The sequence below is a fragment of the Perca flavescens genome, chromosome 8 (genome assembly GCF_004354835.1).
Source record: "Perca flavescens isolate YP-PL-M2 chromosome 8, PFLA_1.0, whole genome shotgun sequence".
NCBI classification, from domain to species: domain Eukaryota; kingdom Metazoa; phylum Chordata; class Actinopteri; order Perciformes; family Percidae; genus Perca; species Perca flavescens.
This window is the reverse complement of record NC_041338.1, coordinates 35,806,577-35,821,416: the sequence shown is the minus strand read 5'-3', so window position 1 is coordinate 35,821,416 and position 14,840 is coordinate 35,806,577. Positions and strand designations below refer to the sequence as shown.

Below are 14,840 nucleotides of genomic sequence, written 5' to 3'. Positions count from 1 at the left end.
AGTCTGTTGCCAGTCGGGGAAGTCCTTGATGGCCGGCTTCGTACTCAGGAAAGTAGGATCCCTCGGTGGTGCTGCTGTAGTGACAAGAACAAAAGATTTGAGTTTTGTGCGTTATTCAAAAAAGTACATTTTTAATACATTTTTTGTTTCATCTCCCTTTGTTTTTAAGACGTGGTTGAGTAATATTTTTTTTTTGCAGATGTGAATAGAAGACCGGTTTCATCAAGTAGAATATGGCAAGCCAAATGTCATTAACGTAGTTAAATTCTCTGCTAAATTTTCCTCAGAAGCTCCAATTCAGCCTTTAAATATAATTGAACAGTAAGGACATTTGGTCAGTAGGGGGCGCTGCAGTCTGTGCAGTTTCATTTTGGATGAAGTTCAAGGTGGGCTGTTTACGGTAGAAGGGATACAGCTACGGCCAAAAGTTACGCAAAAATCCCGCAAAATCTAGACTAATATAATAATATATTTGTTATACTTTCACCCAGGTAAACGTGTTTCGTTCCTCTAGAGTTTTTTATTCAAACCACGATCTGTTTCATGAACTTAACAAGTTGTTTTGGTGCCTAAACTTAACTGTCGTCACCGTAGCTGTATCCCATCTAGCCTCAACCGCTGTTAAAGTGCCATTCTAACAATATGTATTTAGATCACTTTGTAAATTAAAGCTTTAAATAGCATGTTATAAATCATCCCATAAAAAATACCATAACTTTCTCTCTGAAAGGGCTAACATCAAGGTTTCATAGTAATCACAATTATTTAAAAGGTATTTACTTTTGAAACCAAAGGTGTCATTTTATGCTGCCCTCTCTTTACTTCCTACTCCCATTTTCAATTACGATTTTGTAAACTTACCACAGATGATTTGGCAAAGTAATGACTGGCAGCTTTCCACATTTCCCCGTTGAATATCTTGGTCATCATGGCAATTGAGAGATCTGAAAAATACAGTACAGGCCAAAGGTTTGGACACACCTTCTCATTCAATGCGTTTCCTTTTTATTTTCATGACTATTTACATTGTAGATTCTCACTGAAGGCATCAAAACTATGAATGAACACATGTGGAATTATGTACTTAACAAAAAAGTGTGAAATAACTGAAAACATGTCTTATATTTTAGATTCTTCAAAGTAGCCACCCTTTGCTTTTTTGGATAACTCTGCAAACCCTTGGTGTTCTCTCAATGAGCTTCATGAGGTAGTCACCTGAAATGGTTTTACCTTCACAGGTGTGCCTTGTCAGGGTTAATTAGTGGAATTATTTCCCTTATTAATAAAAAAGTAGTAGTGATTCTGTTTCTATGTGCACCTCCAGGTAACAAGAATCTGGCACGTTCACTCTAGTTTAATCTATATTTACTAGAACAAATATTGTAACAATTGCTCAAGTAATCAAGTAATGTTCAATTTCTGTTAAATGCACGATAACAAACAGTTGTAAAGTTAAGCAAATGTTTTCACCACAATAACTGCAGTTCAAGGCTGTACTTCTACAATATTTGCCACTGTTTCGGTAACTGTGTTGCTTAGGAAAAACTGTTTTTGTTTTGTATACATGTAATTCAATGAAATTAAACTTTGTAGATCTTGTAAAAAGAAAGATTTTTTTCATATTTATTCCACTTATCCATCCATCCATCTTCGTCCGCTTATCCGGTGTCGGGTCGCGGGGGGAGCAGCTCCAGCAGGGGACCCCAAACTTCCCTTTCCCGAGCAACATTAACCAGCTCCGACTGGGGGATCCCGAGGCGTTCCCAGGCCAGGTTGGAGATATAATCCCTCCACCTAGTCCTGGGTCTTCCCGAGGCCTCCTCCCAGCTGGACGTGCCTGGAACACCTCCCTAGGGAGGGCGCCCAGGGGCATCCTTACCAGATGCCCGAACCACCTCAACTGGCTCCTTTCGACGTGAAGGAGCAGCGGCTCTACTCCGAGCTCCTCACGGATGACAGAGCTTCTCACCCTATCTCTAAGGGAGACGCCAGCCACCCTCCTGAGGAAACCCATTTCAGCCGCTTGTACCCTGGATCTCGTTCTTTCGGTCATGACCCAGCCTTCATGACCATAGGTGAGGGTAGGAACGAAAACTGACCGGTAGATCGAGAGCTTTGCCTTCTGGCTCAGCTCTCTTTTCGTCACAACGGTGCAATAGATTGAATGCAATACCGCACCCGCTGCGCCGATTCTCCGACCAATCTCCCGCTCCATTGTCCCCTCACTCGCGAACAAAACCCCAAGGTACTTGAACTCCTTCACTTGGGGTAAGGACTCATTCCCTACCTTCCATTTATTCCACTTAGTCTTTTCTTAAATAATTTTTCATGTCTGTCAGTTTTAATAACTTTGTTCTCTCCAAGTTAATATCTGAGATCTGGGAACAAGGTTTTAAAATAAAATTAAAATAGCTACACATCATCACATACCCTTCACCATACCTAGAGATTGGCATGGGGTACTTTCCATAAAATCATCTCTCAACGCAAATCAAACCAGCTATTAGGCTAACTGACCTAAAACCATGCCAATCTCTAGGTATGGTGAAGGGTATGTGATGATGGGGGGGTATGGTGAAGGGTATGTGATGATGGGGGGGGTATGGTGAAGGGTATGTGATGATGTGGGGGGGGGGGGTATTTTAATTCCAAAGGCCAAGGGAACTTTATCAGGATGCATAGTATCCTGGATCCATGAAATAAATGGCCTTTAAAAATAATAATCTGCCTGCCTCTATGGGCATTTAACATAGGGGTGACTGCCGTGGGCGTGGCTGATGAGCATGTAGAGCAGTGTTTCTCAACGGGGGCGGTACCGCCCCCCAGGGGGCGTTCAGAAGATGATGGGGAGAGTTGGAAGCAATATTTTGTAAAGGGGGGCGTTGAGATGCCCTTGGGGGGCGTTTGTTTGAAAGCTAGTTTAAACCAAAGATTCACAACAATACATGTTTACACTTCAACTACTAAAAAAATAAGTGGTCTGCAACATTAAAAGCTGCCAGTTTGCAGCACTGCGACTGGACCAGACGGGTATCCTAACTTCTCTGTGCTTCTGGCAGCTTTGTTTGGCGCAGCTCCGTGCTGCCTTCATGGAAACGGGACGTAAGAGCATCATCTTAAATGAGCTCTGTAGCTCCTAGTGAAGCTGCGTTCAGATAAGAAAAGAAAAAAAGCAATCGCCGCGACGTCCTGTTGTATTCTTTAAACCCCCCCTTCCCCCCCCCAGTGTAGCACAAGTAGACTATATTTCACAGTAACAGTTTATCGTCAGATGGTTTATAGAACACAATGTTCTCATGGAAGCGATAGAGGCAGCGATGTTACCGTTTACTGAACGGGACTCTCACACACCTCCACCAAACACAGCGCGATGTGGGGTTTGCATTTTCTCCAAACGTTTTTTCTGCTATTTACTCGCAAGACAGGCGATAGCAAACCTAGACTCTTCTAACCCTAAAAACCGGCTCTCACTAACAACACTCAAGGTTGTAAACTTATTTCCATTCTTCAAGTCGTTTGTCATCACCAAAATACTTTTCTGTGTGCGTGTGTGCGTGCGTCTTCTGCTTTTACCCTTTGATAAGTGTTTTCCGTTGGAACAATTTGATTATAGATTTGAATGAAAACTAGATTTGAATGTTAAATTGCTAGCTGTTTCTGATTGGCTACTGTTAGTGTTTGTAATAATAATAATAATTATAATAACAATAATAATACATTTTATTTAAAGCGCATTTCATGACACCCAAGGTCACGTCACAAACAAAAAAGGACATTCAAATTAGGTGCTGAGGTTCACAGCATGCAGTAGGCCTTTTGATAATACCTAATTATAGTTTGAATGTTATCTAGTCTTGGCTAGATTGGCTGCTGTTATTTAATTTGAATGTCAAATGGTTGCATTTTTTTTAAAAACCTGTAAATATATAATTTCTATTCACATGGCTTTTTTGATACCTGGGAAACTAATACATGTGTTGTTTTGTCATTCAATTTGATTATTTTTGATAACAATAGTAACAACAATAATAGGCCTATATTAGGGCATAATCATTAATATTCGGGGCAATTAACACACATAATATTTGATGGGGGGGCGTTAGGGACCTGGATAATGGATATGGGGGCGCTGGCACAAAAAAGGTTGAGAACCACTGATGTAGAGCATTTAGACAGCTACTCTGTCATAATAAAACAACTGGAGACCGTGTAGGAGCTGATATATGGGTCTGATAACATTTTATTAAATCGCAATCGGACCACAGTGTTTCTGTCACTTCCTGTTCAGCCTGCTGGAAACCGGCTGGAAACTGTCCGACCTGACAGCGGACTTTAGTCACCGCCCACCGGCTGCTCTCGTCCACCTTACAGGTGGCGCAGTTCATCTCAAACGAGCCTGGCTGTGTCCGGATAAACCTGTCTGAACCTGAATGGACTTTGTGCTGCTCACCTTTGCTCTCAATGTTTTACCTCTGACTCATCTCCAGGTAGCTACAAAACTATCGACCTATTGCTGGTTAGCAACACAGTTTGATGCAGAGCAAATAGTGTTTTCTGACGGAGTTTGTTCGGAGGAAAAGTTTCTGTCGTTGTGTGAAAATGACTAAAGTCCAAATGCTGAGATCGTTGGTGGAGCAGCGACTAACTGCGGCTGCTGAAGAGATATTTGGGCTGTTTGAAAGGACGATAGCAGAGTACGAGGAGGAACTTTGTCGTTCAAAAGAGAAGAACGAGCGACAACAGAAACTACTGGACGCTGTTTTCAACCCTCAGCTTCGGTTACACAGAGCAGGTTTGTTACCTTTACTTCTCCTCTCTGTTCACACTCTGGTTATACTGACATCAGACCGATATGGGTCAACTTCCAGGGCCCCTGTCATTCAATAGCGCCGAGATAGAAAAGGTGACACAGCGGCATTGACCGCTCCCAACACCGACAGGTCTGTGCCAGGTTGGGAAGCCTACCATTTAACAGCATGAGGAAGTGGTAACGTTAGGCAACAGTCAGTGACAGTTTAGTAATTTCACATCCTTGCGGATGTGCCTGAAGCATTAGAGCTAACATGGCTATTGTTGGCCTCACGATCTGTACATCTACGAAAAAAAAAAATATTTATTAAGTTTTGCCATAGGTGTTAATATACAAATAATTACAAAAAACCTACAAACCTTACACCCAAATGAGTGTAAGAGACATGTAACATACAGTATTACTGATGGCTGCATTCCACTTAGGAGAGGTCCTGGTATTAAACCATTACTGATGGCTACATTCCACTTAGGAGAGGCCCTGGTATTAAACCATTACTGATGGCTGCATTCCACTTAGGAGAGGTCCTGGTATTAAACCATTACTGATGGCTACATTCCACTTAGGAGAGGCCCTGGTATTAAACCATTACTGATGGCTGCATTCCACTTAGGAGAGACCCTGGTATTAAACCATTACTGATGGCTGCATTCCACTAAGGAGAGGTCCTGGTATTGTGCATGCTGACTCACTGAAATATCTTACTGGGACACTTGATGGAACTGAGCCATCGTTAAAGGTTATCAATTTCAGCTGTACTTTTCCTACTATGACAAGGCAAGGCAGCTTTATTTGTATAGCAAATTTCAGGAACAGGGCAATTCAAAGTGCTTTACATAAAAACAGATAAAAACAACATAAAAAGAGATAAAATACGAGAATACAAGTTACAGTGCAGTATAAGAAATTAAACATTAAACAGCAGTTAAAACAGTTAAACATATAAAAGCAGATAAAATAGGAATTTCTCTTTATGCTTATATAGATTGTCATACAGTTTCAACAATGTAACTTCAGTATAACAAATAAACAGTTATATAAAGAAATGCAACATCAAGTCAAAATGTCTGCGGTGAAAAAAGGTCCATTTGACATACATAAACAGAGCTTGTGAACACAAAGAACATAAAACATATAAAGACAGTATGTGACTAAGCTTGTGTGTGTGTGTGTGTGTGTGTGTGTGTGTGTGTGTGTGTGTGTGTGTGTGTGTGTGTGTGTGTGTGCGCCCATGAATAGGTGTGTCTGTGTGTGTAAGTGTGCGTATGATGAGTGTTTTTGTGATTATAGTATGAAATGTTGTGAGTCATGGTACATGGTTGTTATAGATATGAGAGGGAGTGGGTATGAAGCTTTGAGTATGTTTGATTAGGTGAGGCTCACCAGAAGGGAGGGAGAAAAGGAAAAAAAGGTGGGAGGGAGGAGTGGGGTGGAGCTTGGTAGGAGGGGTATTTATCTATGGGAATTGAGGAGCAAGGTGAAAGAACCAGTTATTTCACCATCACTTGCTCCAACCAGTTCAAGAGCCTTGGTGTCATACTTTACATTACATTACATGTCATTTAGCTGACGCTTTTATCCAAAGCAACTTACAATTAAGTGCTTTCAACTTTGAAGGTTCAAACTCCAGACAACAAGTAGTAAGTGCAAGTACATTAGCTTTAAATAAGCAAAGCAAAGCTACATACTGGACAAAATACTCTCATTTAAGTGCGCACATAAACAGTATGTCTCAAAGTGCCTTTTTCCATCTAAGGAACATTACACGGCCAGCGCTCACCCAGCAGAGTGCAGAAGGCCTTGTCAATGCGTATGTGACATCCCGCCTTGACTACTGCAATTCTATCTTGTCTGGACTCCCTAATAATCTACTCCACTGGCTCAAACTCATTCAGAATTCTGCAGCGAGGATTACAACATGCTCCAAATCCACCAGCCATGTAACACCATTGCTTATGCAACTGCACTGGCTTCCAGTTGCCTACAGAATACGTTTATAATACGTAATAAGTCCTGGGGCCTCATGTATAAATGTTGCATACGCACGAAAAGCTTGCTACGCTGGTTTTTACGGACACTTTTGTCACGCAAACTGTTGAGCAGTCGTGAGAATGTGCGGGCCTTCTGCAAAGTCTTGTCTGGCTATGTAACGTGGCGAATTCTAAGTGGAAAGTGCCGAAACTCAACAACGTTACAAAATAAAGTTTCCACTTCACTTACTGGCATACGTCTGTGACGTTGTCTATGAGAAAAACATAATTATATGCGTGGATACTCCATAAAAGTTTGATCATTTATGTGGATAATGTTTCACATCTTTCACACTATTAACTGTTTAATTTGCAGGCTACTTAACCTCTGTTACACACGAGGACGGGAAATTTATGATAAATACACAGAACATACTTTCGGTCATCCTCTGTATTTCCCATAGATGAAATGTCGTATTCATTGTTAGAGAAAAATCGATATATCTATCATGATATGAGACTAGATATTGTCTTAGATTTTGGATATCATAATATCGTAATATGGCATAAGTGTCTTTTCCAGGTTTTAAAGGCTGTGTTACAGTAAAGTGATGTCATTTCTGAACTTACCAGACTGTTGTAGCTGTTCTATTATTTGCCTTTACCCACTTAGTCTTTATATCCACATTACTGATGATTATTTATCAAACATCTCATTGTGTAAATATTTTGTGAAAGCACCAATAGTCAAAATTACAATATCGTTGCGATAGAGGTATTTAGTCAAAAATATCGTGATATCTGATTTTCTCCATATCGCCCAGCCCTACTCACTGTGCAACAAAAAGATCGGCACGGAAAAATGCAATAGTGTCTGTGAGTCTGTAGTTGGTGAGGCTCGTACAGCCATGGCGCACAGTAAGGTTGGATACCTTTCGCATCTGAACCAATACCACTACCGATACCGGCACCTGGAATTCGGTTCCGGTACTCAACGGTACTTTTTTCGGTACTTTCCCTCTGTAATTAGAAAAAAATAATATTTCAGTTGTAAAAATAAGTCCAAACCTATTTACTTAGAACATTAGGTTATTTATTTAGAATATTTTATACTGACAGAAATTAAACACAAACAAAAATAAAACCCCTCCCTCTCTCCTCCCAAACCCGTCCTTACAACCTATTAAATTGAATAATTATTCTACTTTTATTCTTGTATTTGTATATTATTCTATTTCAGCCTGTTTTATTTTCATCATGACAGTTTTTAATTGCTCTTTAATGTTTCATGTAAAGCACTTTGAATTGCCTTGTAGCTGAAAGGTGCTGTAGAAGTAAAGTTGCCTTGCCTTACAACCTCAGCCTGTCAGTCAGTCACCAGGGCATAGAAACCACCGTTGTGCCTGCTCGCGTCAGATTTCGCCTCGCCGTTAATATCCTATCGCAGCAAACGCTGTCTTGTAATGGAAGTTTCCTTTGCAGCAGGGGAAGAGTTTTCAAAGTTTAGTAAAGTGAAACAAATAAGACAGTTGGAGACTAAAACCAAGTTGGGTTTTTGTATTTTATTAAAAATATATATTTGCAAATAGAAGCAACATGATTTCACAAAAGGCCTCAGCCCAGTGTGGAGTCAGTTTCTCAAATGAGTGAACAAGAACACCAGGCTTAATGCATCTTCAGAGTGACAACACACACGCACTTGGCTTAGTATGACGCTACAATTTTTACAGGCAATCTGATACACATAAAGACAATCAGGAAAAACACAGGAGCCATCTCACCTCCTCCTCCCTGTACGACTTTCAGTTAAGTTACATCTTAACTGGCATGGGAAAACATGAGATAGCTTTAGGGTGATCTTGTACCTTTATCGGTTCAGGCTAACAGAGCTCACATAATGTTCCAGACTGGATGTCTCACAAAGTTAGAATCAAAATCTACATGTGGAAAATGAGACTCTTTCAGCATTTGTGAGAGAATTAAAGTAGTGTGTGTGTGTGTGTGTGTGTGTGTGTGTGTGTGTGTGTGTGTGTGTGTGTGTGTGCTCCAGGAACAAACGCTGTGTCGAGTGGGCAAACTCATGATGCGGAATTGATCCCGTGATCACATATTTCTGTAACTGTATTTTCTATTTCATCCATGCGTGGCACAGCGGTAGGGCTGGGGGTAAACGATTATTTTATCCATTAGTTGACTAATCTAATGACTAATTGGACGATTATTTTTCTGTTGCTCGATTAATAAAAACCATAATGTATCTCAAATAAATACCAAAAAAATCTTAATATACTTTATTAAACAACAGTTTTGCACAGCAAAAAATCTTCTGCTTGACACATTCAAATAAATAAAATAATTTTATTGTTATACAAAATGAAACGCCAGCCGGTTTACTCTTTTACAGTACCAACATAAGTCTCTTGTTAAAATTTTTTTTTAAAGTTGTAGTGCAAAAAAACACTGTGCAGTGCACAGTATAGACATTTCTGAGTGTTTAATACAATTCCTGTTTTCAGTTTTACAGTCCCAACATAAATCTCTCCTGTACAAAGCTACTGCAATCTGCTTGCTAGCGTTAGCTAGAGCTAGCAGCTGTGCACTTTGGTGGTGCTAGGGTGCGCTGTCTCCTGCCGTGGAGACGCTGGCCTCACTAACCTCTCCTCCTCTGAGTCAGATCTCCCTCGCGCTGGTCCCAGTTTCACTGAGCCTAAATAAAATAAATGGCATTACATCAGTGGGTTCAAACTGCTTATTGTGCATAATTTGGACTGATACTGAGATGCATGTTCTGTAACTGGTGTGGCGCTGCCACTATTCTCTTGATTTCCACTTCGACATTAGAGATATTTTTTTAAATTTCTGCCTGTGGAATTGTTTTGGTGCCTTCACCGCCCGTTCACCATTTGCCACTCTGGGCATTTTCTTTTATTGCTTATCCAAGATGACAAACCTCCAAACAGAATTTTTTTTTTCTTGCCTCCACCTCAGTCAGTGAAGTTTTTTTTTTTTTTTTTTTCTCGTCTGCAGCGGGATAACCCGTTGTGATTGGACAAAGAATGGGGTCGGGTTCACATAATAATTTCCATGTTCGTTTTATGGGAGGAGGCAAGGCAGGGTTGGTCACTCGTTCATGTGTGCTCAATTTCACGTAGATTGTGATGTATAAAGGAAATATGCGCAGGACCTGCCGTACGCCCGGTTTTATACATGTGAATATTTCTGTGCGTTCAATTATACCCCCACCTTACCTCACTGACCTCTTGGAAGTTTACACCCCTGCCCGCTCCCTGAGATCCTCCTCAGCGGGCTTACCTCATGTCCCTATGTGAACCTCAGCACCCTGGGAGAGAGGGCTTTCAGCTACACCGGCCCCCAAGCTGTGGAATTCACTGCCAGATTACATCAGACACTGTGACTCAATTACGGACATTAAAAACAGACTTAAAACATATCTCTTCCGGGCTTCCGAGGGGGGAGGAGTGAGGGCGTCCAAGGGCGCATGATGCCAGAATAGGGTGACCAGTTTTCCCGGAACTAAAACCGGGACACCGTAGTGCTCGTGCACGTACACGCTTTTTAACGTGAACATGTGCCAGCCCAGGTCAGACATAGACACAATTTTGCCAACAGCACAGGTAGGCCTACTGATCACAACATAATGGGGTATCTCCGTTAATATTCATGAATTTTCTTGGTACGTAGCCTATCTAAGAAATAATATTAAAAGACATTGCGTGAGTTTCGTGTAGGACCAACTTTAATTTTCAGAATTAAAGCATTCTTTTGGAAAATGCATCCACTGAACTTGTGAAAAGGTATTTTTCATTGCATGGCACTAAACAAATTATTTGGAACTGCTGCCACAGGCTTGAACTAAAGTTATGGTAACACTTTATTGGAAGGGTACATTAATTATGAATTAATGCATGAATTAATTCATGATTTGTGCATTACTTCATTCCTTTATATCTTATGAATCCTCAGGAATTGAATTGACACAGTTCAATAACCTGTTTTGCCTTACATCACTTTGATTATTTAGAATGGTTTTGTATAGGGGTGCAACCCAAACTCGAATCACGGGTATGAGTCACAAATCGGATCAATTTTCAGATCAGCACAAAAAGGGGGGGAATTTAAATGATTTTATTAAAAATGTAATAACAATAATCCGACCCGATACCGGATAAGCAGACAAAGATGGATGGATGGATGGATGGATGGATAACAATAACAATTCTGTGATGTTGACGTGGAAATGGCAGTGTGATATTTTAAGTGATAAGCCAGGTGTGCTCAAATGGCTCTGGGTGTGCTGTCATGCTGATTTGAGCACGTTCTACATGTCTATTTGACCAATCAGATTGCTTTTTTGAAGCTACTTGAATACTTTTTGATTTTGAGGATGCACAAGGACTAAAAGGATATTAATACGCTATTAAGTTAGTTAATAATCCAATTAATGACTCAATATTTTTTCCAACATTTTGGAGTCTTAAACTCTTTTTGTGGTGGTCTTAAAAAGGTCTTTAAAAACATTAAATTTGACTTAATATATACATTTGTCTGTACTATGAACTTTACATACTCTTACTGCTTTATAATTGTATCTAGTATGTGGCAGCCTGTATGTCCAAGACATATTCCCTTGAGACAAATAAAGTCATCTTGAACTTGAAGTTATTTCTCTCAGGTAAAATGCATAGCACAGCTATGAACAAAAAAACATAAAACCTGTGCATCTATTTCCTTATTCTCCTCAGATGTCCAGCAGCTGTCGGTGGTGAAAGCAGAGGTTCCCCCTGAGCAGCAGGAGTGGAGCCCCAGTCTGGACCAGGAGGACCCAAAGCCCCCCCCACACATTAAAGAGGAACAGGAGGAACTCTGGACCAGTCAGGAGGGAGAGCAGCTTCAAGGGCTGGAGGAGGCTGATATCAAGTTCCCGTTCACTTCTGTCCCTGTGAAGAGTGAAGAAGATGATGAAGAGAAACCTCAGTCCTCACAGCTTCATGAAAGCAAAACTGAGGAGAACAGAGAGGCAGAGAGAACAGGAGCTGATGGAGAGGACTGTGGAGGACCAGAACCAGCCAGGAACTCAGATCCAGATAGTCCTTTACAACCAGCTACTCATGACAAGACTTCAGACTCCTCTGAATCTCAGACTGATGATAGTGGTGACTGGGAGGAGACTAGGGAACCTCAGTCAGGTTTAAACTCTCTGCAAAACAATGAAGAACCTGTAAGTGGTGTGGAATGTAATACTGGAAACACATCAGTTAGCTCCTCTGAATGTGCTGGACGCGTTGGCCACAAGAAACCTCTGCAGAAACACTCTGGAGTCCAAACAGCAGGGAAAGGAGGGAAAACACATTGTTGCTCACATTGTGGTAAAGGATTTGCACACCCTTGTACTCTGAGACAACACTTAACTGTCCACACTGGGGAGAAATCATTTAGTTGCTCAGTTTGTGATAGAAAATTTGCACTAAAGCAACATCTGACACGACACCTGGCTTCCCACACTGGGGAGAAATCATTTAGTTGTTCAGTATGTGATAAAAGATTTGCACAAAAGCATTATCTTAATCGACACTTGGCTTCCCACACCGGGGAGAAATCATTCAGTTGCTCAGTTTGTGATAAAAGATTTGCACAAAGTAAAAATCTGAAACGACACTTGGCTGTCCACACAAGGAAGAAACCAATAAGTTGTTCAGTTTGTGGTAAAGGATTCTCTCTTAAGAAGGCCTTAACAAACCACATGAAACTTCATTCAGAAGGGAAAATGTTTAACTGCTCAGTTTGTAAAACAGGTTTCAGTAGCAAAAGCAATTTGACGAGACACATGAGAATCCACACGGGGGAGAAACCATTTAGTTGTTCAGTTTGCGATAGAAGATTCTCTCAGCTCAGTCATGTCCAAAGTCACAAGTGTGTTGGTGAGAGCAGCAGAAAGAAATGAAGCTGCAGAGATGCTCGCTGAGACAACTTCTTCTCCGGCAGGATTGTGAAGTTCGGAAAGCAAGACTTTGTTCAACACTGATCAGCTAAAAACTGGTCAGATTTAAGGCAGAAACAGACTCTAAACAAAGCTTTTTCAGCTCTAATGAAGGTACAAACCATTATCTGGGTCCTCTGCAATTTGGATTTAGGCACAATCATTCAATAGAATCCGTTACTTGTTTATTAACCGAAAATATCAAACAATCACTTGATAAGGGAAATGTAGTTGGTGCAGTATTTTTAGATCTAAAAAAGGCATTTGATACAGTAAATCGTAACTTAATTTCAAAATTAGCCAAGTTCATTTTATCCAAACAGTCATTGTCCTGATTTGAATCATATTTAAAAGGCAGTGAACAGTGTTATAATTAATAATGTGAGATCCACCTTTCTCCAAATTGAAACTGGGATCCCTCAGGGCACTGTTTTGGGACCCATACTCTTCAGCCTTTACATTAATGATTTGTCAGATGTATGTCCAGATATAGGTCTATGGATGTATGCAGATGACACAGTGGTGTTTGCATCTGGTAATACCTGTACTTCTGTGGCTGACAAACTAAATGTCAACTTAGATAAAATATCATCTTGGCTGGCTTAATCTTGTTTAACTTTAAACACTAAAAAAAAAAAACTGTCTGCTTTTCCATTAAAAAAAAAACTACCTCTAACACCGCTCTTGAATGTACAAATTAATGGAGAGCTTATTGAACAAGTACCTGAAGTGAAGTATCTAGGAATAATTATAGACTATCAGTTGAATTTCAAAAGTCCTATCAAGAAAATCTGTAAAACCGTTAAGGCCAACTTAGGCTGCTTTAGGATGATAAGAAACGGCCTGACTCTTGACCGTGCTTTTATTTTTTTTAATTCTATGATTCTCTCACACATATCGAATGGCTTGACCACATGGTCCAAAGCTCAACAGACCATAGTTGAGATCATCAGTTAAGACCATACAGTGTCTTTATAACCGAGCCTTGAAAGTCCTGGACAAGAAGAGAATAAGGTATCATCACTGCCAAATTCTAAGCAAACATAAGATTTGAAGTTTAGCTAATTTTATCTCCCTGCATGTTGTTAAATTGGTCTTCAAATGCCTAAATAACGCTGCTCCCCTTCCACTTTGCAGAACAATAATAAAACAGCAAAGTGGTACCAGAACCAACACCCGAGCAGCATTAAAAGGCAATTGTAGCATCCCTTTCCATAGAACATAATTTGCCCAAACAGCATTATCAGTAAAAGGGGCAAAATTATGGAACTCTCTGCCAGACCACTTGAAATGTATCCCAACATTTCATGGTACTTTTTAAAAAATAATACCAAATTGTGGCTAAATCAGGAACAATCTCGCGCTCATATTTAGTTTTTACACTGTGCTCTCATTGTATACTTTCCTTCCTTTTTCATTTAATTTCTTTTTATTTCATCTTTATTGTATTTTTAATAATAGTGTTAATTTTTATTTGTAACCAAAAGCCCTACTAGGGACAAGTGTCGAGAATTAGCTTCGGCTAAAAACACTGATACATACATCAGATGACTGATTACCTATGTTTTTTTGTATCTGTCCCTATCTAAATAAACATAAAATAATATATATAATAATAACACAATCATTGTAATTCTGTTTCTCTCTGTCTCTATTTAGATTTCTAGCCATTCTGCCTTTTTTGGTATTCCATTTATTCATTGATTAAACTTTTATGGTTTTAATAGGGGTGGGAATCAATTCGCACCTCTCGATTCCGATTCATAGGCCAATGATTCGATTCTAAACTCATTATTGATGCATCTCGATGCAACAGTTGTTTAATGTAAATTTCCATGCGTGATTTTCAAAAATATACATATAAATCTGAGTTGGCTACTCAGAATTTGCTTCCCAGACAAAGCAGCTAGACAAAGCTTAGATTTGGATATATTTGTCACACAAGTTTTAATGAAATGTTTTGTCTACTGAGGTTTTTATTTTGTAGTCATTACATGCTTAAGCTTTAAAGATGCTTGTGAAAGTCACCTTCTCTCACAGTAATCTTCCATGTCAGAGGCTC

The 14,840-nt window shown here is 40.0% G+C and overlaps 1 protein-coding gene across 1 annotated transcript; it reads left to right on the top strand.

The window, feature by feature from the left end:
* The first annotated feature begins 4,299 nt into the window (after positions 1-4,299).
* LOC114559623 (oocyte zinc finger protein XlCOF7.1-like) lies at positions 4,300-14,351 on the top strand. The gene is made up of 2 exons (XM_028584382.1): positions 4,300-4,792; positions 11,544-14,351. The coding sequence occupies exons 1-2, from the start codon at positions 4,600-4,602 to the stop codon at positions 12,740-12,742; spliced, it is 1,392 nt and encodes a 463-aa protein (XP_028440183.1). The 5' UTR covers positions 4,300-4,599; the 3' UTR covers positions 12,743-14,351.
* Positions 14,352-14,840: the final 489 nt, after the last annotated feature.